The following is a 24789-nucleotide window of genomic DNA, read 5'->3' as shown; positions in this document are numbered from 1 at the left end:
CCATGAAAAAACATGAAGTTGGATACCTTTATGGTGATATATGAGTCATGGGCAATGTTCTCTTATATCATATTCCCTGAGCCTAATTACAGCACTACATCCATACATACGCTAGTATTACATAACAACAATATATCTCAATGTATATATTATATATACAATATATAGAGAATATATTGAACAGTATACTATAAGTATTTAAATATTTATTAAATACTATTTCCATGTAAGAAATGGAAAAATTACATTCCTAGCTGTGGGAAAAAACATATTAAAACTCATAAAAACTAATTTCTCTGATAGATGTGTGGAAGTAAGGAGAATGAAGATTGTAAGCTTGGTGAAACACACACACAAAACCACGACAAAGTACTCTTAATGCACACAGCCATTAGCTTCATTAATGGCAAATCCGTTTTGCGGTGCAGCTGACACCACTCATGCATCTTAATGCAGATTGTGGCAGGAAGCCGTGCTGCTGTTCCAGATGTGTGTGTTCGGAGCGTGTGACATGAGGGGGTTTGTGTGTCATGTCGACAGTGTTAACCACCTGTCCCGATTGATTACTTCTTTAATTCGACCACCGTAGCCGCTGCTGGGGCTGAAGGCGGGAGTCGGGAGAACCGGCAAACCCCGACGGAGCCCAGCCGCGGGGCTGGCTCCTTCAGTCTCGGGGCCGTCGCCGGGGCCAACGCTTTATATTCACCCGGAGCCAAGAGACCATCTGAAAGGTTGGTTTTTTTGGGTGCATGAAAGGCGAAACGCCACTGCGCCCGCTCTGGCCCACCGCGGAGTCTCATCTTCCATTTTTATGTCGCCGCTTTCTCGAGAGACGAGATCCACCACAGAAAAAAACAAGTGACAGGAAAAAAAAAAAAAAAACAATTTCGGCAAACAACAGGAGAGCTTTTGAGAACGGTCAGCTTGTCAGGGGTAGCAATTTCGCGAGATGCTTTGTGCTCTTAACGACCACGTGGGCAGCGCGGAGGGCAGGATAATCCCTGCCGGCTTCATCTGGACATCCCTGCTCATCACTATGTATGTATGGACGGATGTGACTGGTTGCGAACAGCTTAGTGTGTGTGTGTGTGTGTGTGTGTGTGTGTGTGCGAGAGAGAGAGAGAATGTGTGTCTACACGTAGGCCTTTCATCCACCAGGCATGTTTCACCAGAGCTCTGAATGAGGTAGCAGTCCCTATGGCCCATGAGACGTGCCAAAGAAATAGTGTAAAAAGTGTGAGTGTGTGTGTGTGTGTGTGTGTGTGTGTGTGTGAGAGCGTAAGGAGGGAGGGACTGCCATGCTGAGCGGAAACAATCAAAGCTACGGGTATGACCGTCACTCAGACACTGAATACAACAAGTCTAGGGAGGTATCAGAGATGTCTTCATATTATTCACGGCTCACAGACACTGGGACACACACACACACACACACACACACACACACACGTGGTTATTTCAGGGTGCATTTGCTGCCATGGTTTCTGTTCCCTTGTTCCCTTAAGCCTATCGGAATTTAAGTCCAATTTTGAGTTCCCCAACCAAAATGGCAAAATTAAAAACGAGGACAAAGACGCTCGCAGACTCATCACAGCATTGTCTCTAACTGCAACCAGCTGTACTGGTCCAGTCACCACACCTGGTGTGTCCACCCCTAACAACACAAAGACAACACCATAAGCTGTGTAGTGTTAGATGTTTCAGAGTGAATGGTCCCTGTAGATCAGGGAGAGATCATCTTTATCCCAGGTGGGCTGCACCAATGCCACAGACGTATATTCACCATATTTCAACGCAGTTAAAAAAATGAACTTAACCTCGAGACTATAAAGGGTCTTGACAAAGCAATCTTGCTGTAGTATAAGTTGTCTGTTAGTTGAAAGATTGAGTGTGAATTATGCATGGCGTTGGAATTGACCGCTAATGATGTTGTATATATAATTTGACTTTGTAGCAGCCCTTGGATCCCAAAGTGAGTCTTGACAGATGCTTTTCTTTTCTTTATTCGGGGTTCATGTACCTTACAGCACCATGAGAACGACAGACATTCACATACACAACCGTGCATTCTATCCATAAATACCAATTGCAAATTATGAAAAAATAACACAGACATTGAAAGTGAAGTGATTGTGAAACACTGCAGCACAGCCCACGTTGACACAATGAAATGTGTCCTCTGTTTTTAACCATCACCCTTGGTGAGCAGTGGGCAGCCATGACAGGCTCCCGGGAAGCAGTATGTGGGGACGGTGCTTTGCTCAGTGGCACCTAGGCAGCTCGGAATTCGAACCGGCAACCTTCTGATTATGGGACCACTTCCTTAACACAAAATATTCCTAAACACACAATATTCAATGACAATTTCAATTTCCAAAATTTGTCCTTATTCATAATTGTCATTATGAATAATTTCATTATATATGTATAATATATATATATATTCCATAGTATACACTAAATATACATTTATAAACAAATATTATTGCTATAAATATATTATGATTTTACCAAGACTTTTTTTGCCATTTTTCCTTCAGCCTGCATCAAAGAACAGCATTTAAATGTAGTCATTTAGCCACCCCCCACCCCCCAAAGAAGAAAAGACCGTCCTGCTTTGCGCACCACTCCTGATGGTTTGTGGCCTATGATGGTTTGTGGCCTATCTTTGTTCTTTGAGAGAGAGCTCCCAGCGGGAGGTGTCAGATTGGAGGGTAGCAACAGCAAGAAAACTTTTTAAGTGTGACAAATCTAGTTTAGGAGTGAAGAGCTCTTTTCTATGAGTTAGACTGAGTGTCCAATATTGATGTTGAGACACGTAAAAGACAACAATATCTGGTTTTATATACCTCAGAAGTAGGAATTTAAAAAGACCAACGTGGTTATAACCACATGGTGGCCCTCAGCTTGGCTAAATTACAAAAATTATAATAAATGTACATATTGTGATTCATAATTTCTACATAATTATATTGCTAGAAAAAAATTGGCTTGACAATATACTGAAATTTCAACCTCAATACTGGTACTAAGGATGGTACTCAATAAAACCACAGAAAATGTATAACTATTTAAAAAACGTTTTATAAACAAATAAAGAATGTTTTTGCTCATTTTTAATAAAGTTTGAACACCTTATATATATATATACACACACACACACACACACCCTCTCCATTCATGTTGTGCTGCTCGCTATGATAGCAACAACTCATGCAAATAAGCTTGTTACAAATTTAATTATGCCATCGCAGGACATCCTATAGCATAAACTACCAGTCAAAAGTCTGGACAAACCTACCCTGTGGCGGACATGGAGACTAAGATGGAGCCATTTTGAAGAATCCAATGCAAGAAACATATTTAGTATTTGTTATATCAGGAGGAAATGAAGTATTTTTCAGAGTCGGCTCTTTTTACCTTCATGGTGGCTTTGTTCACTATTGTCATCAAAAGCTGCTTCATCAGATGCTCATTAACATGAGTGAATGATAAGAAATATTTCAGCATAAAACTCCAGGACTGTTGGAAACGTCCCCGTTGTCCAACTTAAGGTGGTTGGGAGAAGCTAAGAGTGTCCTTATGTGTGTTATTTCATAGTCTATTTCATAGTCAGTTTTGTTCTATAACGAATTAATGCAAGACCCATAAATGAGTAGGTGTGTCCAAACTTTTGATAGTGTAAGTAACGAAATTTTATTCATTATGGGAAAAGTCTGAAAAATGTCATAAACTCAGCGCACTACCACACAGATATCAGCGCAGCCTCTGCCCCCAGAGCCACAAAACACAACCATGTCTAATTAAACTGTCAATGTAAATAAATCAGCATGGCTGAACAGCCTCTAAATCTGAATGCCTTTAATAGACGACAGTAAAATGTAGGATGCAATATTGAATGCATATGGCTACAGCAGCACATTTATTATGGGGCACGGAAAGATTAACAGCCGTAACGTCCAATTCAACCAGACAATTAAAGGACCAAAACAATATATCTATATATAGTTGGAAAGCCTATCTGTTTACTTTCCCTAACAAGAGTTGCTGTCAGCTTTAATTGTTTATCAGGTGTCTACAGTGACAACCACATGCCGCATCACCGTGGAAAATAAATTGGCCACATTTTATAGATCTCATAAAAAAAAAAAAAAACAATCAAATGAGCTTAGAAAGCCAATCTAAACCTAGATTAAAAGCTTCATTAAATCTGAAAATTGCTCTGGGAATACAGAACATCTGTTTCTGGCCTGGCATCACAAAGTCCAAGGTTATCTTGTACAAACAACAATTTACAACCTTGAAAGACAGTCAAGAGCTCACAAGGCTTTCTGGAAGAAAATAAAAGTTTTGGTGTGTGTGGAGGGGTGGGGTGGCGATGCGGGTTCTGGTACTGATCGTAATCTTAAAGTGACAGTTGTCAGGGTTATCGAATTACAAACCCACAACAATGAGAGCTGTTCAGACACCGCAAGGCACAGTTTCTGGCATATATATTTTACCAAAGAACCCCAAGTGACAAGTTTGTCATCTCTTTTATGGGTGACAACAAATGTTGTCATGCTGAAAAGAGGATCTCATGTGTGCGGGTACAAAAACAACAAAAAAACAAAAACCCTAAGGGAGAGTCATTACTTTTCCAGTGTGACAGAACACCAGTGCTGGTGTCAGGGTCAGCCCTCCTTACCTTTGGGGTGTCCAGGGTCGGTGAACTCGTACTTCCCCATGCCCACTGTTCGAAGCATCTGTAGCCCGTTGGGACTCTCCTGATTGGTGGTGCTGGGTGTGGGTCCATGAATGGGAGTGGGCTGGGGGGCCGGCTGGCCGTTTGTGAGGGGCAAGGCCGCGGAAGGCAGTGTGGGAGGCTGAATCAGGGGGTGTGGGGCCATGTGACCATTACCCACAACGCTGTGCTGTGCTGGGTGGGCCACCTGGCCGGTGGTGGTCAGGGCAGAGGGTGTGACTGGGGGCTGGGTGCTGCCATAGGGAGGCTGGTTGGGCAGGCTGAGGAGCAGGTTGCCGGGGGGCTGAGAGGAGTGGGGTGGTAGCTGGAAGTGGGCGGTCATAAGAGGGTGGTGGGGGGCAACAGGGGCCTGGATAGCAGGGGTCACACCAATGACAGGTGACTGGATGGACACTCCCTGGCTGTAGGTGGGCGGTTGGGGCATGGCGTATGAGTGGCTCAGGAGGCTGGGTTGGCTCACCGCCACAACAGGCGGCACCCAGGGAGGACCTGAAGGGAGAAAGGGGTGTATGTATTACTAATCACACCCCTACAGAAGCATAAACAACTCAACTCACCAATCACCCACACTCTACCATCTCGACCATTACTGTACCTTAAAATCTAGGGAAGAGACATTTGGAGGTTTTTTCATATTGACCAAAAACTGAATGCCTCAAAATCAATTAAATCCAAGATTTGAGTACAGCAGGGCCTGAGTTTTAATCAGATAAAATTCTGCAAAGGTTGATTTCCACATTTTCATATTAAAACATGAACCGTCATAAATAATATCATACAATTTGCATAATGTTATGGTACATACTGTATTTATATACACATATAATTAATGCTCCAGTTGAATTTCTAAATCCTCTAACATGTCAAAGGATTAAATATTCAGCATGTGATTTATCATAAATATTAGCCACACTGCACCAGGGCTGATTAATTTCCTGAATATGCAGCCATGCTGGACCTGTGCCCTCCATCTACAACACAAATAATGTTGTAGATGGAGGTCTACTGGGCAGACTATATACCATAGGGAGAGGAGAATCGTTATCCCACAATGCACTGCAATCCCGAAAAAAAAGGCTACTTCTGTGAGAGAGACAATCAGTTTTAGTTGGGGCACAGGGCATTTCTGTGCATAATTCACCACTAATCATTGGCTAATTATCTAAAATTGGGTTTTTAATTTCTCAGTTTTCCAACTTTGAGGAACACTTTGAAATGATTGTCTGTCCTTTATCATGAGTCTTAAAGGATTCTAACAGATTATTATTATATTACATTATTTTGCATTTCGATTTTCCCAGCATCCCTATCATGGTTGCCACTTTGGTTGCAAAAAGTAATGAAAAGCTTATATTTTTTAAGAAAGGAAAAGTAATTTCATTAACATTAAATGGATCCTGGCCTTGATTGCTCTCGTGTAGGCTATAATTAAAACGCACAAGGATGAAATATTAGTTGTTTCATAAGAGCTCCTTTGTCCTTTAATAAAACTGTATTTGGCCGCTTATTTCAATAGGCCAATCAGCCCATGATTGTTTGCCGTCCAGGGGTCTGCTTTTGATGAATTGAAATTAAATTGCAAATAAGGTAAACGTATGGCAACAGGAGTCAAATCACCCCCTTCGCTTTTGTGTAGAAGAAGTTTCCCCCCCAACTTCCTCAATCATCGGAGCAAACTTTCAATTGCCGGTGTTAATTAATTCAATCAAGTTTGGAAGTGAAGAAAAAAAGGTCCTCTGAGCTCGGGTAAATTAAGTGTGGTGCTGATTCCGGAGCTAATGACAGACGCAAGTTTTGGCCCCACATTGCCACCGACACGCAACATTACGCCTCCGATTCAAGGACCTTTTTTTCCCCTCCCATCCCATAATGCAATGCAACGGCTGACAGGGGGGCAGCGGAATCGGAGGTACGCACAATGTTAACAATGTCACCCCCTTGGTGCACCATTCAGTCAACTGCTTGGCTCTCACAGCGGGAAACCAGCACAGGGTCTCCCCGGGGGACCACAGCACTGGAGGCCACATAGGAGAAAAGGCATGGTGCACCAAGTTCAAAAATAAAAAAAGCCCAAAATGGCCATAAAATTTCACACACACACCCCTTCCCCAGACACAGACACATTGGGACAAAATTACTAAAATTCATTTAGGTTCCATCCATATATGACAATAAAACTGAAAACTGGACATTAAAGAGAAAAGACATCAGATAGATATTGGAGCAATGTTGTGCTTTTTGCTTTAAAATGTCAGTGTTGGAATCGATGGGAAAAGACAGAGGCCAACAAGGTGACGTAGGAAAATGGACTGCTCCGGGGTAACATGTCCAATTCATTTCATTTCAACAGCAGAACCGCGCGAACCTCCGAAAAAACTAGGACTCATTAGACTGACCAGTCTAAAGCAGCAGGATATGAGGTTATCCACCTGACGGAAACATTATAAAACCCAATACGTCCAGTTAATAGCGGCCCCTGTTGAAGCGTGGGTGGGCATCAAGATCCATGTCTTCCTGAACACAGTCAGAACAACTTCGGTCAAATGGTTCTTTAGGGCCAGACAGGTGATTTCACATACCAGTCATTCTTTTATACGTGCTCTGGTTTACCCTGATGGTGGTAAACCAAGAATTCAGTATTTAATAAGATTGAGTTCCTGCAAGACACCATGGTCCTTATAAAGTGAATGTTCATTTTAAAAGAAGGGATAATAAATGATAATGGTGATAATAAGGAACAAGGGGCAGACTGGGTTCTCTCTGTGTCGGGTTTGCAAAGGTAAACATCTGACCCCAAATTCGCATGTGTATGTGTTTTTCCCATGCAATGGATAAGCCATTATATACATTTTTCACTTGCTGGCACTCAGTAAGGATAAAATGTACTTGCTTATATTAGATAAACTTCAGGTTCTTATTAACAGTCCCCAAAAATATATATTTCTTTCACTAAACACTAAAATGCTGAAAATAACAACTAAATAAATACTGTTTAAATACAGTAATGATTAAGTCATTGTTTAAACCAATTCTTAAATATTTCAGTTTAATAATGACACTGCTCTGAATAAGGAACTTAGGAAGGGTTTGTCCACATATGGGCATGTTTGATGAGATCTGGTTTAGCAGTTCAGGTTGTTAAATAAGTTGCGGGTTCATTGGAATTGAACTAATAATGAACTAATAACTAATAAAGGTTTGGTGCGGAAAAAGAAATGCACTTTTTAAAACTAATTAGCTTATAAGCGGCCTCCTTATAAGTCCTAGCTATTCAAATCATGGCCCGCCGAGACCAAGTGCTTGTGATCGCCATCCATGCTGCTGCCTGTGAAGCAGGTGTGGGGACTGTCTGCCCAATCGCTCACATAACTTTGTTCCTGAATGTCAGGTCAAACAGAAAAGCAGGCCTGAAAAAGGAGACCAGAGTGCAGATTTCTCTGTTTAGCAGAGTCACTACCTTGTCCAGAGCCTAAAAGCAATTTAAACCATGGACACAACCCGATGGACCTCACTGGGTTGCCAGTTCTGTAATAGACCCAGCCGAATTTCTGTCGTGTAAGAATGACTCTATCCTAGATACGTGCAGAAGGTTTACATGGACGTGGTACTGACTGTAGAAGATCTTCTAAATATTAACATGATATTAACATGAATGCAGTGAATTCTGAACATAAATCTGCTGTGAACAAGTGAATACTGATCACTTTTCACTTTTATTTGTTTACTTGAAATAATGTTAAAAGTATTGCTCTGGATGAGTGATTTATTGTTTAATCATATTTCTTTTTATTTTTTTTACAAATGTTGATGAATAAATTCTCAGATATTTACTTCATGAAATTTTTTAATAATTATATTTGATTTATTTAAATAGCCGGTTGTGAAGATTTATGATGCCTTCTTTATTTAATGATTGATATCGAACACTTAATTTTCTTAAAAAAACAAACAAATAAACAAAAAATCATAGCTGCTCAAATAATTATTCCTCCTACCTGTGGTTTCGTTCTCCCTGTGCTGCTTGGCAGGCGGTTCGTCCGTCTCCCATGGCGTGGACTGGTTGATAGGTGTCTGTCCCCACCGCACCCCCGGGGCCAGCAGAAGGCCAGGGGCCTGGGATTCGCCAGGCGACAGCCCCGATGCCTGAACAAAGCAAGTGGGGGAAATTTAAAATCCTATCAAAAATAATACAATGCTTCATTCCAACCAGATTGGCTGAGCAAAGGTAACACTCAATAATCTCACACCTGACACTGCACAGCACCAACGGGTGCTGATATGTTGCAAGAAAACAATTACCTTTCACAAAACATTCATTTAAACCACTAAATCTATTCTAATGTATACCACACACAATAATTATAGTGATATATAATATTTATATTGCAAAATATTATTACCAGTCTTTATAGACAGATATTCAATTCCTGTTAAAAGTCTGTGTGAATTTCATATTAATAAACATTATGAGTTATAATAATGCTTCACTATTGTGAAGACTGCAAACTACAAAGCAAAAGGCTGCTGTTGCTGTTTGTAGATTGACAAAAAAAATTAATTATAATTACAAGCACAATCGCACAATCGGAATCTAGAAACCATGACACTTTTTTCCTTTGTTATTTTTTAGGGAGGGAAGAATTGAGGTCAATCAGTAAATGCAGTCAAACAGTAATTATAAAGTACCTACAGAACTCATTACATGGTTTTAGGAGACAGCAATAATTATCCAAAATAGTAATTACATAATAATTACCCAGCTAATCATTGCTCATTAATATTTGACTCTGGCTGACTCGTTATCGTATGCGTGGACATACTGACAACTCCATTTGACAATTCGTAATTAAGGAAGTGTATGGGAAGAGTGAATGATTAGGCACGGGCATTGTTCTCCTGTTCAGGAGTGCAAGCGGCATTATTATATTTCTCATTTCACAGCCTCGCTGTTTTTCTTTCCCAAGGTCTGCGCTTAATGACTGAATTCTCCAGATTGCCGACAAATGAGTCCAAGATTGTACGCGTCTGGGACAATCCCGCCATATTGTTCACCCGTGGCCGCGTCGCCTCGTAATCTTAATTAAAACTAACCGAGCCTGAACTGAAGGTAAGGGGGAAGAGTGCGGTTAAAGAGAGTTAATGAGAGTTAAGGCATGCCGGACGATTTGGCGGGGGTCAGCTACCAGTCAGCAAAATGTGATGGATTTGTTGGGTTTGGTGGGAGGTCACCAGCCCTGATTCAAGAATCCCATGTTGCACTCGGAGTTAATAGAAAAGGCCCCGTCAACAAACCTCTGATCCTTCGCCCAACTTTCCATCCATTCCATTATCCCCCCGTGACCCGCGCTGGGCTTCATCGGTTTAACCGTCGGCCGCGGGAAAAAAAACGAAATAAATGATATGTTTGAAACAAAAGCAGAGCTCTTCCTCTACATACAAAACGATACAGTGATTATACAGATTAATCTTACTTGTACACTGGTGTATTGATGTATTACATTTTGTGTAAAATGGTTTTCATAATGAAAGAAAGGGTAATTAAAAAATGTAAGAAATGTTTACTAAAATGCATCTGTCTAACTACCCCAGTGTGCAAACACTCACCAGGCACTTTACTCCCTATACAAACACCAATGTTCAGGGGTTTAGTGCCCTCTTTGTTGACAGAAAACAATTGTATGGTCCATTAAAATATTAATATTAAATGAATTCATTAAAATCCAGTTTTTGCAGAAAAAGTAAAAAAAATTAAATTATTGCATCAAATAAAGAATATTATTTCTAGCTTCACCAATAATATTGCCTATTCGTTGTGTGACGTGTTCTATTCAAGCTCAACGGATGAGTGTGCGCAGTAGTTGCTCCTTATAGACATCAGCCCAGTTATTTCCATAAGTGGTTCACATTTGTCTCCTCATCTTCGTCATCAGTGGTCAGCTTTGGACCACAGGATGACTGCTGGGTGAATAAGCTGTGGACCACCGGCGCTTACGACACTCCTGCAAACACAAACCCGACCTCCGGCAACTGCATCAGCGTCACCGAGGTCCCACACCTCGATCCTGCCCTATCTGTATGGGGTACTGTAAATCTACCGTAAATCTACACCTTCAAATAGCATCTGGAAGGTAAGCGGTGTACGTGTTTCTCATAAGATGATCCCTGATGCCCCTGTAATAATCCTTTCTCTCTCCATTGAGCAGCAGTTGTTGTTTTAAAAGCCCGTCTGTCATATATTGCATTCGATTGTTGCAATTATATCAACACAATATGAGCTGTGATGCAATTCCTTTTTTTTTTTACGAGCGGCTAAGAAAGGAAGAAAAAAAATGATGCCGGGTTGCGTGCCAAGCTGCTCCCGGTGTCGGCTCGGTGCCGCTGGTGCGAGCGCTTATACGGATGCAGAAACATATGACTGCGGCAGGCCTTGGGTGTAACCAAGCGTCCCTCCCCGTTTTCTTTCCTATTTTAAGTCATCTCCGCTTTACCAATAACACCCCCCAACCCATCCCCGGCGACCCATTATCGCGGTGTGGCAGATGGCTTTCCTCTGAGTCAACAGAAAACAGCCTGGGACAGTGTGTGTGTGTGTGTGTGTGTGTGTGAGACTGTATGTGCAAACCGGGCAGCCACTAAAAGGCATATTCTTCGGGCTCCTCTCAACAGTGGTCTCTGATGCTTGTGAAAAGGTTCAGGTTTGGGATTTTCCTGTGGAAATTGCTACATAAGGACACCTTCCTCCGCTCTCACAGCACGATAGAGCCAAGTTGCTGAGTGGGGAGACAAAGGTCACTTTTTCATGCGCCTCAGAACAAGTCAGCAGTCCTGCTGTTTCTTTGTCTCTTCAGTTTATAAAGCACACCGCTTGTCATATGAAAACCAAGCGACCGAGACTCAAATTCAGGGTACCTGGCAGACCTAGAAAACCGGTGTTTTTAACACTTTTTGTATTCCAATTCAGCACCTCCTCACTGATAACCAGATGATGGCAAAGAAACAACCATGTTTTTGCTTGATCTAACCAATTTTTTTATTTTTATTTTTTTATTTATTTCACTTAACTCCTAGTTAGGCTTCTTACAAAGAATACACATATAAATAAAAATTGCAATTTAATTTTCTTTAACATTCAATTCATGAAGACAATTTGATCCAAGAATTCAGTTGCATTTGCAAGGTATAAAATGGCATAATCGGAAACAAATCTGCTGAAATCAACGCAAGCTAACTTAACTTTTCAAGTGACAATCATTTAAAAATGCTATTCATTTACCTTACTATTATTAGTAGTAAAAATTTTACAATTACTATTATAATTATTTTGTGCTATAAGACCAAGAACACCAACCATGAAACTGTTTTAGTGAAGACAGGACCATGCAGCCCTAATGCCTGTTCGTGTGTGTGCTGTAGCAGGTCAGGATGCTCCTTCCGTGTGCAGTTGCCCTCAAAAAACCCAGTCTGCAACTACATCTGAGGGGGTGCCGCTCTGATATGACAACATGAAGCAAATGTCACCATGGTTACCTATTTCCATAAGAGCCCTTCTATGGACTGGCACCATTCCCGAGTTTAAAGGTACACACTCACACAACCAAACACACATTTGTGTTTGACATCAAATATGAAACCAAGATGACATTGAGAAAAAAAAAAGAACAGAATGAATGAATATGGGCAGCGCGACACAGCTTGGAGCAGGGCTGCTGGTCTGGGATCGATGTCGCCTCTAATCTTGAATAAGGTTAGGTTTACGTTCAGGGAGAGGCCGCTCCTGCATTAGTAGCCCCCTGAGTCACTTCATTAATTAGGAACACTGCTGAGAATATTAACTAGAAAGGGCTAGCGTTGTACTCCAGTGTTCCACTGATAAGTAAAGGCCTTTGGCCTGGAGTGGATCTTATCGCTCAGACGGGTGTCAAATTATAGACAAAAAGCAATTAAGGTGTTTGGGCACTGTGAGATATCAGGACAGCTTTCCAAACAACATTGTTCCAAAAGATATTCTCTCATTTGATCTTCAGCTTGGTCGAGTTCGGGTCAATAAAGGATAGAGATGTTTTACCATAGCTTAAAGGCAATCACTCACTATCACTGTGCACTGATCTGCAGCGACCCTTCTGTCCAAGAGGACAAGTGGTCCCAACCCATGGCAAGAAGATGCCCTTAACCAAATGTGTCAAACTCAAGGCAGAGTGCTATAATATTGTTTTAAAATAAAGTGAAAGTGAAGTGATTGTCACATGTGATACACAGCAGCACAGCATATGGTGCACACAGTGAAATTTGTCCTCTGCATTTAACCCATCACCCTTGGTGAGCAGTGGGCAGCCATGACAGGTGCCCGGGGAGCAGTGTGTGGGGACGGGGCTTTGCTCAGTGGCACCTTGGCGGATCGGGATTCAAACTGGCAACCTCCTGATTACAGGGCCGCTTCCTTAACCGCTAGGCCACCACTGCCCCAGTCTGCCCAATAAAATAATCTCCCTCAATGCATGTCAATTTTGTGACTTTCAAAAAGACAGCATCCCACCAACAGATTTAATATAAGTTATAATATAGCACATAACAATATGCTAACGTACATTTTTATTTAAATGTTTATACGAAAATGCATCTATTGCATTTATGCAAGTCTGAGCCTGAACATCTCTTGACTTAAATGATCCACAAACGCTTTCTAAGGTGCATCTCGTCTCTATGCTTGCTTGCTGCTGCAACTTTTTAAGACCTGACATCTATCAAAAAAACTAAAAATCTATTTAATTTAGAAATAATTGATTAAATTGAAAGAATTGGTTCTGCTTTGGCCTTCACTTAGAGTCTATCTGCCATTGGTGGTAAAATAGGGATTAAAAGACAGGGCTGTGGAACTTTAAGGCTGAGGTGGGTGATGAGGGCATATGTTCATACGCACCGCTCAGATTTAATATTAGAGGCAAACAGCAATATAGGCATGTAATGAAACACACTCAACAGCACTGGGTGCACGGTGGCAGCTTGGTTATTGACAGGTGACGCCAAGGACGGGGCTAAAACGCATTCCTCCTCTCCTCTATAGAAGGTCTGTCTCCAGGGGCGCATTGCCACAAGGAGCTCCAGTGATCCGTCAATGATCCAGCAGGACCTTCTGTCTCCCTGACACAGCCATGCCCATGGCTGACAGCTGTCACTCTCAGCTGCGCAGCTGCTGGCACACCGCGCCTCGACATCACAGACCCCGGTGACATGTGACGCTGGGCTGTTCTCAAAAAGTTAATAAATAAATAAAAACATGGATGAGAAAAAGGGAAGGTAACGGAAAAAATGGGGCTCAGGAGATCTGGTCAGAAAACAAAGGCACCGATTGTTTGGACCGCTCCAGGTCATCTGCGGCTGGCCAATCAAAACCGCGTAAACAAGAAAACCGCAAGTGACGTTTTTTTTTTTCTCTTTTTTTTTTTTTTACATTCAGAGATCATCTTTTCTTTGACTGACAGAATGTCTACGAGCCCATGACATTTACCATAAACGCATCAGCCATCACACCACCACATTCTAGTCTCTCTTACTAACACACGCTAAATATTTACGGACCTGCATACTAGGGTTGTCATTATATTACAACACAAAGAATGACCAATATGTTTAGGTTTCTTTAGTGCATTTATATATGCACCACCAGCACGTGACAACAGAAAAACAACATATTAGTAGGGCCCGTTGATTTCCACAATCCGGAAAACGCGGATGGAATTGCGGAGTTCAACAAATAAAGTGGAATCCATTGTAACTTTATTTTACTTAACTTTACTTTACTTTGCTTTACTTGGCAGACGCTACAAGGAGAAGACACCAGCAATTTCTGATAAGGCTTAACTTGTCAAGAAAAAGAAGATGCTAGACTTTGTTTTTTTGTGAGTGTGTGTGCGTGTGTGTGTATGTGCATGAGTGCGTGTGACTCTGAACACTGAATTGCACATAATTCACGTTTTTTGCCGCCTGCACACACCAACACAATGTAAATGCATGGTCGGTTATGAAGAAGAAGCTTAACAAAATTATGGAATTCGACTCTTAGTGCTAAGTTTAGGTGCTGAACAATACCCAAACGAGTTTTATTAAACTCTTTTGTAGGAACACGTTCGACGACCACTTACAGTCAATAACTCATATCAGAAACAGAAAAGAAGCGAACTAGGGCAAGATGCTCACACCAGCAAACTCTTGGTCATGCAAGCAAATCGGCTGATGCAACATGTGATTTTATTTTACATATGAAGGAATGTAAAATATTCTGAAATAGTTGTTTGTTGTTTACATGTTTTACATGTTTAGAGCAAGCAGTGAATGTCCAAGCACTTTGTGGAACAGTGATTAAATGTGATTTGTCAAATTGTTCTTTTTTCCCCATCCACTCCATAATCACACCTTTTAAGGAGAATAGATACGTTTATAACCAAAAACACGGAATTCAGGAAAAACTGAATTTAGGAAAAAAAGGATTCCCTATATTAGGGTTGCCTAAAGTATTTGTAAGATGTGACTGATTCTGTCTTGGTGCTTGTTTACTTTTTCTGCTTCCATTAAGAAATCTCTTTTTTAAAGTTACTGACCGACATAAGAAATTAATCTAATAATCAATGCAGTGAAGTGAAAAAGTAGCAGCTAGTGAATATGGCTGCCTGATCTGAGTACATCTGTGTTTTTTTTTTCACCAGCAGCACCCCTTGCAACTACCTTTTACAATAACCTTCGGATTCTTAATAACGCGTTCTCTCTCACACGTTTTTCCAACGTAATTCCCTGAAATGTCTTGTCGTTTCGTCTGCTGCCGGGATATTTGGAGAGTTGTAAAGCATCATCTGGGTAGAACATGAAGGGTGAGACTAAGATGTTGTGGCCTGGTTCCTGTCCCACGCTTTTGGTTGAATCACTGGTACTAAAAGAATATTCATCCTACAGGCATTTTTTTTTTTTTTAAATAAAGTGTACAGAGGGGGGAGTAAAAGAAAGAAAAAAGAGAGACAGTATTCCTGATATTGTCTCTTTCCCTCGCTTTATCTCTTTCTCTATCACACACACACACACATCAAATTCTCAGAGGAGAACACAGAATTGGAAGAGGCAGAAATGAAGAAATAGAGGGTGAGGGAGAGGGGTTGTCCAGGTCAGTGGTAATGTAATAATGGAATTCTAATCTCGCCCACAATCACCTGGATGGAGGAAGTACCAATCTTCAAGGAAGGCTCAGCCATGTGACATCATAAACGCTGGGTCCTGTCCCTATTGTACACTCGCCTCTCCTCTTGCCTCTCCAGCATGCACAACCCAGGCTTCTCATGACATAAAATCAATGCAAATGACAGAAAAAACCATGATCTGCGTCTCAAACCACAAAAGATACAGAAGATGTCTTAAGGTGGAACACTGACTATAATTAAATAATACATAAGGAGAAAGGAGAAGGATGATAAATCTATACTGAAAATGAATGAATATAAATAGATCAACAATAAACCATTATTTAAGACCTTTCAGTTTTTGTGAGACCACTATAATTATGACGTATCTGTAGGAAGTACAGCCTTATCTGTGAATTAAAATATGATCTTATTAATGATTAAGAATCATTGGATCCACTGTGACTTTAGTAGTGTACTAGAGCTTCTCAAAATAGGTGAATATGTGCGATCGCCTAATCATACCGCTGAGGTGCCACCGTCCCCACACACTGCTCCCCGGGGGCCTGTCATGGCTGCCCACTGCTCACCAAGGGTGATGGTTAAATACAGAGAAGACATTTTGTTGTGTCACCGTGTGCTGTGCTGCAGTGTTTCACAATGACGATCACTTTACTTTCACTTCACTTCCACTTTCTGTCACACCCATAATGCCAGTGAAATATCAGTGATTATACAAAATTTGGGGATTTTCTGTATTCAGCTCGAGAGTTTAAATAACACCATGCCTGTTCATATTTTATCATGCAGTCCATTGAGGATTCCAATATATTATTTTGTGATTATTTTGTGCACAGAGCACCAAATGGGCTAGGACGCCCCCGGTCATTTCCACGCGCGCTGTCAGTACCCAATCGCAGGCACAGAACCAATCGCTCAAGTACAGATTGGGCACTGACTGGATTACTGACAGATTGAAGGCTTCTTTCATTTTATTTATTGGGTCTGCAATATTTTTAAGATATTTAAACTCTAGATATATGGTATTTAATGGCTTGTTTTTTTTGGAAACACAAATTTAGGACTTTTTAAGTATCCGCGGAAACACTGCCATGTGCTCTGTGTGCTCGGCCAAAACTAATGGCTTGTGCTGCAAGTAGGCGTGGTTTCGCGGAGGTGATGCGACTTTGTCGTATCGCGAGAGCGGTCTTTCTGCGGCAGGCCGGTATAATCAAAATACCTCCCGTTGGTCAAGAGTCCAAAGAGTCTCTATCCTCCATCTGTCTGCATATCTCCACGATGCAGGATTTGTCCTTCTTATCCTTGTCTGCTTGAAGGACATTCAGAGGCAGTCTTGAATTTATGCTCGGAGAGCTTCATGTGTCACTTTTTAAAAGACGAACGAATCAGGAGACAACTGGGACATTACGTCACATTTTCTCAGCAGCCATTACCGTCCAATTTAAATGAACCATTCTCCCATGACTCCCACACAACCGGGCCAATCTCGAGGGATCGCGGTGTACAAAATCAAAATTTCAATGACAACAGGTGCCTGGCAATATTGTGCACGGCCGACATCATCATGTTCTAATTCCGATCCATAAACCATCACAGAGCAAGCAGCGGGGCCAGCCGCTAAACCCAATTCTGTGGCAAAATAGATTTTCTTTCCGCCCTTTCTGCCTGCTCCGACCAGCCAAATCAGAGTGCTGTGTGGTTGCTTTGTGTTCCACCAACATGGCAGCTATGATAGAAAAAGGCACATCCATCATGGCCCGTCACATCACTTCCTTTGACGTGTCACTTCCTGTCGACTCACAGCGGCCTTTTGGGTCCCAGACCCAAGACAAAAATTATCTTTTTTTGTGTCCTTAACACACGCTCAGTCTTACCAGGGTAAACAACAGAGTTTACTAGATGGATCTAGACACAAAAAGCAAACTTGAGTCAGATGATATGGATAACTACTAAAGGAAAGTAGTGGAGACAAAATGCGTCTTAGTAAGGTGTTGGGCACCATGAGACACCTGAATGGCTTCACTGCTTCTTGTTCCAGATCCTCCCATCTCTTCACATTAGATTACATCTATCCTTATTCCAGTCACTAGACATGAGGAGGATCTCCTCGAACATCTCAGATACATATTTTAGAATGTGCCTGTAAACCTGACCTGTAATGCCATGTCAGGTGAAGTATGAAGATCATGCATACGACATAATGAAAATGTGAGAGTTTTAACCTGGAACCTTAGACAGCAAGGAAACCTAATTAACCTTTAAAAGATCCTCAAATTTAGCTGTGACACAAACACCGAGATATGTAATGTTATGATGGGTTTTGCAGGGTAAGCTATGAAGAGGGTAATTCTTAGCAGCAGTGCTAATGGGAAATAACTTTTACTTTTATTCAAGTTTAATTTATAACCAGACATATGTGAGAGTTTTAACAACTAAAAATAAACATGGATTGTTGGTCGAACAACAGAAAGCACAACACACACACACACACACAGCATACAGGGTTAAAGCAGGACAGAGGCGTGAGGACAAAGGAAAGGGTTAATGGGTTAAATGCAGAGGACAAATTTCACTGTGTGCACCATGTGCTGTGTATCACAAGTGACAATCACTTCACTTCACTTAAAAAAAAAAAAAATTACAATCCTAATAATCCCAATCCAACAAAACACACTTGTGGGTCTGAACCATAAAAATGTAAATTGGTGCCACGTGGTGAGTAATAATTTAAAGAATGTTTTGCTCTCACGTGGCACTGATTTCTAAGAATTTGTTTGTTCCAGCTTGTTGTTTGAACAGAAAAACTGAACATTCTATAGAATTCTACTGGCTTCAGATTACCCACTGTTTCATTTATGAGTATTTTATTAAGCATTTCCTAACATTTTAAAATTAAAAATCTGCAATAAAGGTTGTAGAAAAAACAGTGAGCTGGGCTTTTTTTAATTTGTCACCCACCTATATATGCCCTTTTTATTAATGGCACCAAACTGAACCAGGTCACACTCTCTCTCTCTCTCTCTCTCTCTCTCTCACTCACACACACACACACACAGAATATTTACTATATAAAACCAATACAGCAGAATGATAGATTAAGATGCTATATCTGGCCATGGCTGGATACTACCCGCTGATGACCTGCTTTCCTTTTTAAGGTTCTGGCCACTAACACAGGGTCAGTGCTGCTTGCTCTCTATCCCACAGACACTTCACAAAGGGAACATGGGCACCGCCTTGCCATGAGCTCTGTGTTAAACAACACTTAACACAGAGCTCTGCTGGGAACACCGACTAAAAAGTGAGCGATCAACCTGAATTGTGGTAGCAGCCCGACTGGTTTACTATATCTGGAAAATACAACCTGCGTCTGTAGCCTGGGGCGGGTGACCATCGAGTGCTGAGCTCTCAGAATTTTCTGAATTTCCTAGCTATGTGGGTTGTGGCAGCAGGGCCTTTAGCATTGCACGAAACCTCCCAAAGCACACAGAAAGCACAGACCAGTAGTAGGAAGTCAGGTCCAGCTGGGCTGCATAGTATTCCATGGGTCTTGGGTCTTCGACGGTAAGTGTTTAGTGATAAGACGTGCCGGACGACTGGTTAAATGTCGCCGATGTCCGCTGCATCCCTCGGGCACCACTGACCACTGGGACCAGTGGGATTTCACAAATCCTCCCCCCACCTGCCATACCTCATGCAGACCACACCGCGCTTCACTTATGTGTGCGGCTCGTCCACAAAGACACCATTGTGAAGGGACGGCTGCATCACCACGCCGGCGTCGGTTCTAAGGACACACAAAAGCCCCTGCACTGTATAATAACTCCGCCTTTTTTTTTTTTTATTATTGTCATAGTTGTCTGGTGAGAAATGGGTTCTTTGGATACCATGGCCAGCCACACAATGGGACGTTGGAGCCCATTTTATGGTCATTCACATCTCTGCCATCTCAGGAATATTATCCTAATTAAGTTATTCAGCACATACAATTGAGTGTCTGCCCGTGACGTGGATTTCAATGGCTCAGGATAAAAAAAATTGTGATATTGAGAATAAAAAAAGAAAAACGACAACCTTTTCTAAGGTACAGAACATAAGGAGTGATTTTGTGCAACGTTAGTTCCAAGCACTCGTCTAAAAAAAATCAGGCACACTGCGTTGTGTACCCGTAATTTACCAGGAGAGGCAGTAATTAATACATTTTTTGTTTAAAACATGCTGTTTCGTTGCCGGAGCGCAGAGCCTGAGAAAATCTCGAGGCTGGAGAAAGGCTGCATCTGATCGATGGCAGGAGCAAGAGGGAGGAACAACGAGTAACAGCAAATAATCTGTCCAGAGCCGTGATGTCACTCTCGCAGCACATTCACAGCGAGAGCGAGGAAAAAAAAAACACCAAATGGTGCTGTACATTTTCCGTCCAATTACCAGTAGGCAGACATTAGCTTTATCCTGTCCCTGCATAAAACTTTGGCAATAAAGGCAGAGCGGCAGGCCAAAGAAACAATCCATTGAGAAGAAAAGGGTAAAAAAAAAAAAAAAAAAAAAACAATGCGATCACCAGACAGGGGTGTGTTTCATATTACGAAGCAGCTACGGGAATAATTATATGATGGAGCGGTGCGTATGTGGGGCAATGGAGCGGCTTATTTATGGCCGGGACTGAGGATGCAGTGACCCGTCCTGCTGTGTACAGGTGCACTGGCCACAGCTTCTGTCAGGACGACCTCAGGTGGACAATGCGTCCTCACTGTCAAGCCCCCCCACACACACACATTCACTCACTTGCTCCAGCCTTTCACAGTGAGTCTCTAGACAGGCCTTTCATTATACACTATTCAGTGTATTGTTGAGTGTGCTGCTGTGGTAAAATAAGGTACATTATGGTGTACAATGCATGCTTTCAAATATTACACTGGAAACCTTATATGGAGTCTGCTTTCATTTCACTCCTATAATAATCTTGCATCATGCATGCTTTCTGTACACATTTATTGCTTTTGTGAATATATGTTTGTAATAATCTCACTGTGTACATATATATCACATATATCGTTTTCAAGTCAAATGATTTATTTTAACATAAGGAAATATTTGCATTAGACTGTATAAAATGTACTACTGAAATATTCAAAAATATTAAAAATTCATAATCATGCACAATTTTCCTTATTTTCACTTCTATCTTCATTACAGATGGCACAACAAATTGGTGGTTCTTAGGCTTCCTTTAATGGGACATTGGGAAAAGCAGGGAATGTTGTTAATATTGGCAGCTGCTATGTGTTTAATATATTTAAGTGATTTGATATGATTAAGTGATTGTCATTGTGATGCACAACACAGCACACGGTGACACAACAAAATGTGTCCTCTGCATTTAAACCATCACCCTTGTTGAGCAGTGGGCAGCCATGACAGGTGCCCGGGGAGCAGTGTGTGGGGACGGTGCTTTGCTCAGTGGCACCTTGGTGTTTCGGGATTCAAGTTGACAACCTTCTGATTACAGGGCCGCTTCCTTAACCGCTAGGCCACCACTGCCCCATATTTAATATCCTCAATGTTAGTATTATGTTATTAGGTATATATGTTTTCACTGCGATAGCATGATGACATTGTTTTACGTAACTACACACGAGCACCAACGTGTTATGTAAAACATGCTCTCAATGATCATAAAGCCACTTTAAAAAGTTCTTTTCCTTAACTTTTCCTGTTTTCCTGCTGTGTTGGCCATTAGCAGTCTGAAAAAAAATAAAGACAAGGAGGTGGTCTAAATAAACATGGCACAGATATCAAGTCCCTGGCATCCACCGGCATCCATTGATGTTCCCCATTGATCTAAAATCAAAGATCTGTTCTCGCTCTGCTTTCCAGCAAAACAGTAGAATTTAACAAGGATGGAAGCGGGGAAGAGAAGTGGCTCGTAATAACACAATAACATCAGATCATTACAGCATATTGATTTTACCCTTAGAAAAACAATTAGCCATGGCTGCAGTGTTAAATCAACACTGGAATGATCCTTTGTTTCTTAATGTCTGATCCTACCTCAAGCCTCAGACTAATTATTCCGTATGACCCCTGTTCATCTGGTCAGATTCAAAGAAACAAATATCCCTAAAATAAAACCAGATCATTCTGAGGCTGAAGGTTTAAAGATGCTTAAGATGCTTAAGATTTACTGGGTAACCCAGTACGGGGTCAGCACAGAAACCAAACCATCACAAGAGGAATTTATAACAGGGGCTGTACTGTAACAACTCAACAGCAAACATGTATAATAACTATAACAATATAATATCTTACATACATACAGGTATGTTGCATCTGTTGAACTTAATACATTTTAGCTATAATGGCAGGGCGATACTGCCATAATACTCTCATATCTTCTCATTCACACATGATATATAATAGTGACAAAATGGAAAGGACTGTTATTCTTTACATCTCAGAATATTATATTATATAGTATAATATTTATTGCTTATATGTGTATAGACACACAAACAAACAAACAAATATATATATAAAAAAACAAGGCAGACTTTTCCAGGACTTTTCGACTGATGCTCAGTTGAACAGCTCAGTTGAACAGAATGGGCAGGGGACCCGGTAGGGATCATTTCAACTCTGAAGCACTGACACACATCTACCCCAGACTGAATCATGCCTTAAATGCTCTCTTCTTATTCGCTCTTCTGCTTCTTCTCTTTCACTTTATTCTGCCGTCAGACGCAGAATGATGACTGAAGCATAACGTCAACAAAACATACGAAAGTCACATCTACTAGGATCTATAATGCATTTCCACATCATCATGCAAGTACAATAAACATGACTGTGCTATATTTACCAATACCTAAATAATTTACCACCACGTCTTCTGGAGTTCAATTCTTCATTACTTTAAGGTATTTTAATATTTTATATATTATTTTAATAATGCTATTACTCAATAATATTTTAAAATAATGTCTAATAAACTGAGGTATAAAATCATAATATAAATCATCGCACAATGTGTCTGTATACATTCAGTACTGTGTAAAAGACACGGTGTAAAAGGTTTCTACTCTGCAATACCAATAATTTGTTTTGAAATAATGTGATAAGGTAAAAGGAAGACATTCATCTAGAATTTTTCTCTGTCTTGGCCCCTCGGTGGTGGAATGAAATTCCCCTTGAGATCAGAACAGCTCAGTCACTGAGTGAGCTCAAGACCTTCCTCTTTAGAGAATATTTAGATGAACTTGTAAACTTCTTATTGTCGAACTTGTGTACAGAATCTACAATAAGAGTGAATAAAAAGATTGTATTCATAGTCGGGGTTCCTAATGAACCAGAACTGGTCACTTCATCTTCAACTTGAAAGCACGTTGTAAGTCGCTCTGGATATTGGCGTCTGCCAAATGCCTTAAATGTAAATGTAAATGTCTACGTAATGGACAGAACTCTGAAACAATAAATTCTACAGAAACAACCTAACACCAAATCGCATAAACAAGCAAAGTGCAAAATGTTGCTAGTGCTTTTGCTCACCGGGTAACCAGAACAGGGGCTCACTCTGTTAAAACTGATGCCCTATAACAGCTGTAATAGCTGGTGTGAATAAATATAGTGATTATAGTTAATTTGGGCCCTGATATATCTAATGCAAATATGGTACCAAAATGTGCCCAAATTGATCAGTTGGAGAGACTACTAATATCTCTGCTTCCATTTTTAACTATAATTTTGTTCAGGTTATAGCCAAGATGTTGTACTGTGGATCGCTTGAGGTTTTCAGCATTGATGGATCACTTCAGATGGATCATCGCTTTAAAGGTGTATAATATTTTGTAGGCGAATATGAAAGTTTTCATCTTGTGTTCCAACAGTATGATAAGCAACAGTAACAGTATGATACCTTGCATTTGCTTTGACATGCTCCATTAAATTCTTTTGGTATGTCATTTTCAAGCAGGGATTTGTGGGGTTAAACACGTTTAAACATAAACTGCCTGCAGACTCTGACAGTAAATCAATGGGCATAAAATTGAATGCAAATTAATTAATGAAAAATTTTCTCAATAGTATGGTATTCTGTTAAAATATTTTCCACTGGTCAACCCTGATTTCAATGTTCTGTGCATCCAGACAAAAGTGCATCGCACACACACTGCAAGCTCTTTGAGCGACAACCATGTGGGTCCATTTGAAAATAATGCAAATGTATGCATTAAAGATGCATCATCTGAAGTCATAGGTCAGACTCCACAAAGAAAATAAATAACACAGTGGTGTTAATTGCAATCATTTGCAACAATTAACTCTGGCATATTATATATATCAAATGGTGTATGGTTTTTTGTCTGGAAATAACAAGAGAGCATTAAATAATAATGGTGCGTTGTGTCTGGGCACGTGAGAACAGTGTTCAGCTCCTGGTGACAGACAGACAGAGGCCTTAGATTCATCCTTCCGCCCGGACATTTGTAAGAGTCGTTAAGTGCGTTAAAATGAGGTCATTAAAGCTGATGAAATGCGGCAGTATATTTGGAGGAGGCCATTCCTCAGTGCTACGCATTTTCATCGCAGTCAAGTGCCCCATCAATCTCTCATAACAGCGCAGGGAGGGCACACGTCAACGAGTGAAATCGACCAGATCTGTTACTAAGCTAAAGTAGAACTCCTCACATCTGCAGGGTTTGTTTTTCATAATTAATTTTTTTTTAGATCGACATGGGACAGCGGAGAAGAGTTTTGACAATGTGCGTCCTTGCCGGGAAGACGGTTGTTTACATTGTCCCGTCTCTCCTGCTTCCCTCCTGCTGTTGCAGCGGTGTGAGTTATTTCGTCTCTCTGACAGTGACGCTGCCG

At 41.0% G+C, this 24789-nt stretch overlaps 1 protein-coding gene across 1 annotated transcript in view; it reads right to left on the bottom strand.

Moving 5' to 3' along the window:
* The window catches only part of LOC114763701 (kelch-like protein 29), a 136181-nt gene that overhangs the window by 34801 nt on the left and 76591 nt on the right, over positions 1-24789 (bottom strand). The window contains exons 4-5 of the mRNA XM_028953460.1: positions 8740-8887; positions 4688-5233 (exon numbers count right to left, since the gene is read on the bottom strand). Of these exons, the coding sequence (XP_028809293.1) occupies positions 4688-5233; positions 8740-8887 (694 nt within the window). The remainder of the gene's footprint in view (positions 1-4687; positions 5234-8739; positions 8888-24789) is intronic.

The sequence above is a fragment of the Denticeps clupeoides genome, chromosome 14 (assembly GCF_900700375.1).
Source record: "Denticeps clupeoides chromosome 14, fDenClu1.1, whole genome shotgun sequence".
Lineage (NCBI taxonomy): Eukaryota > Metazoa > Chordata > Actinopteri > Clupeiformes > Denticipitidae > Denticeps > Denticeps clupeoides.
The sequence above is the reverse complement of the archived record's forward strand: the minus strand, read 5'-3'. Positions and strand labels throughout refer to the sequence as shown.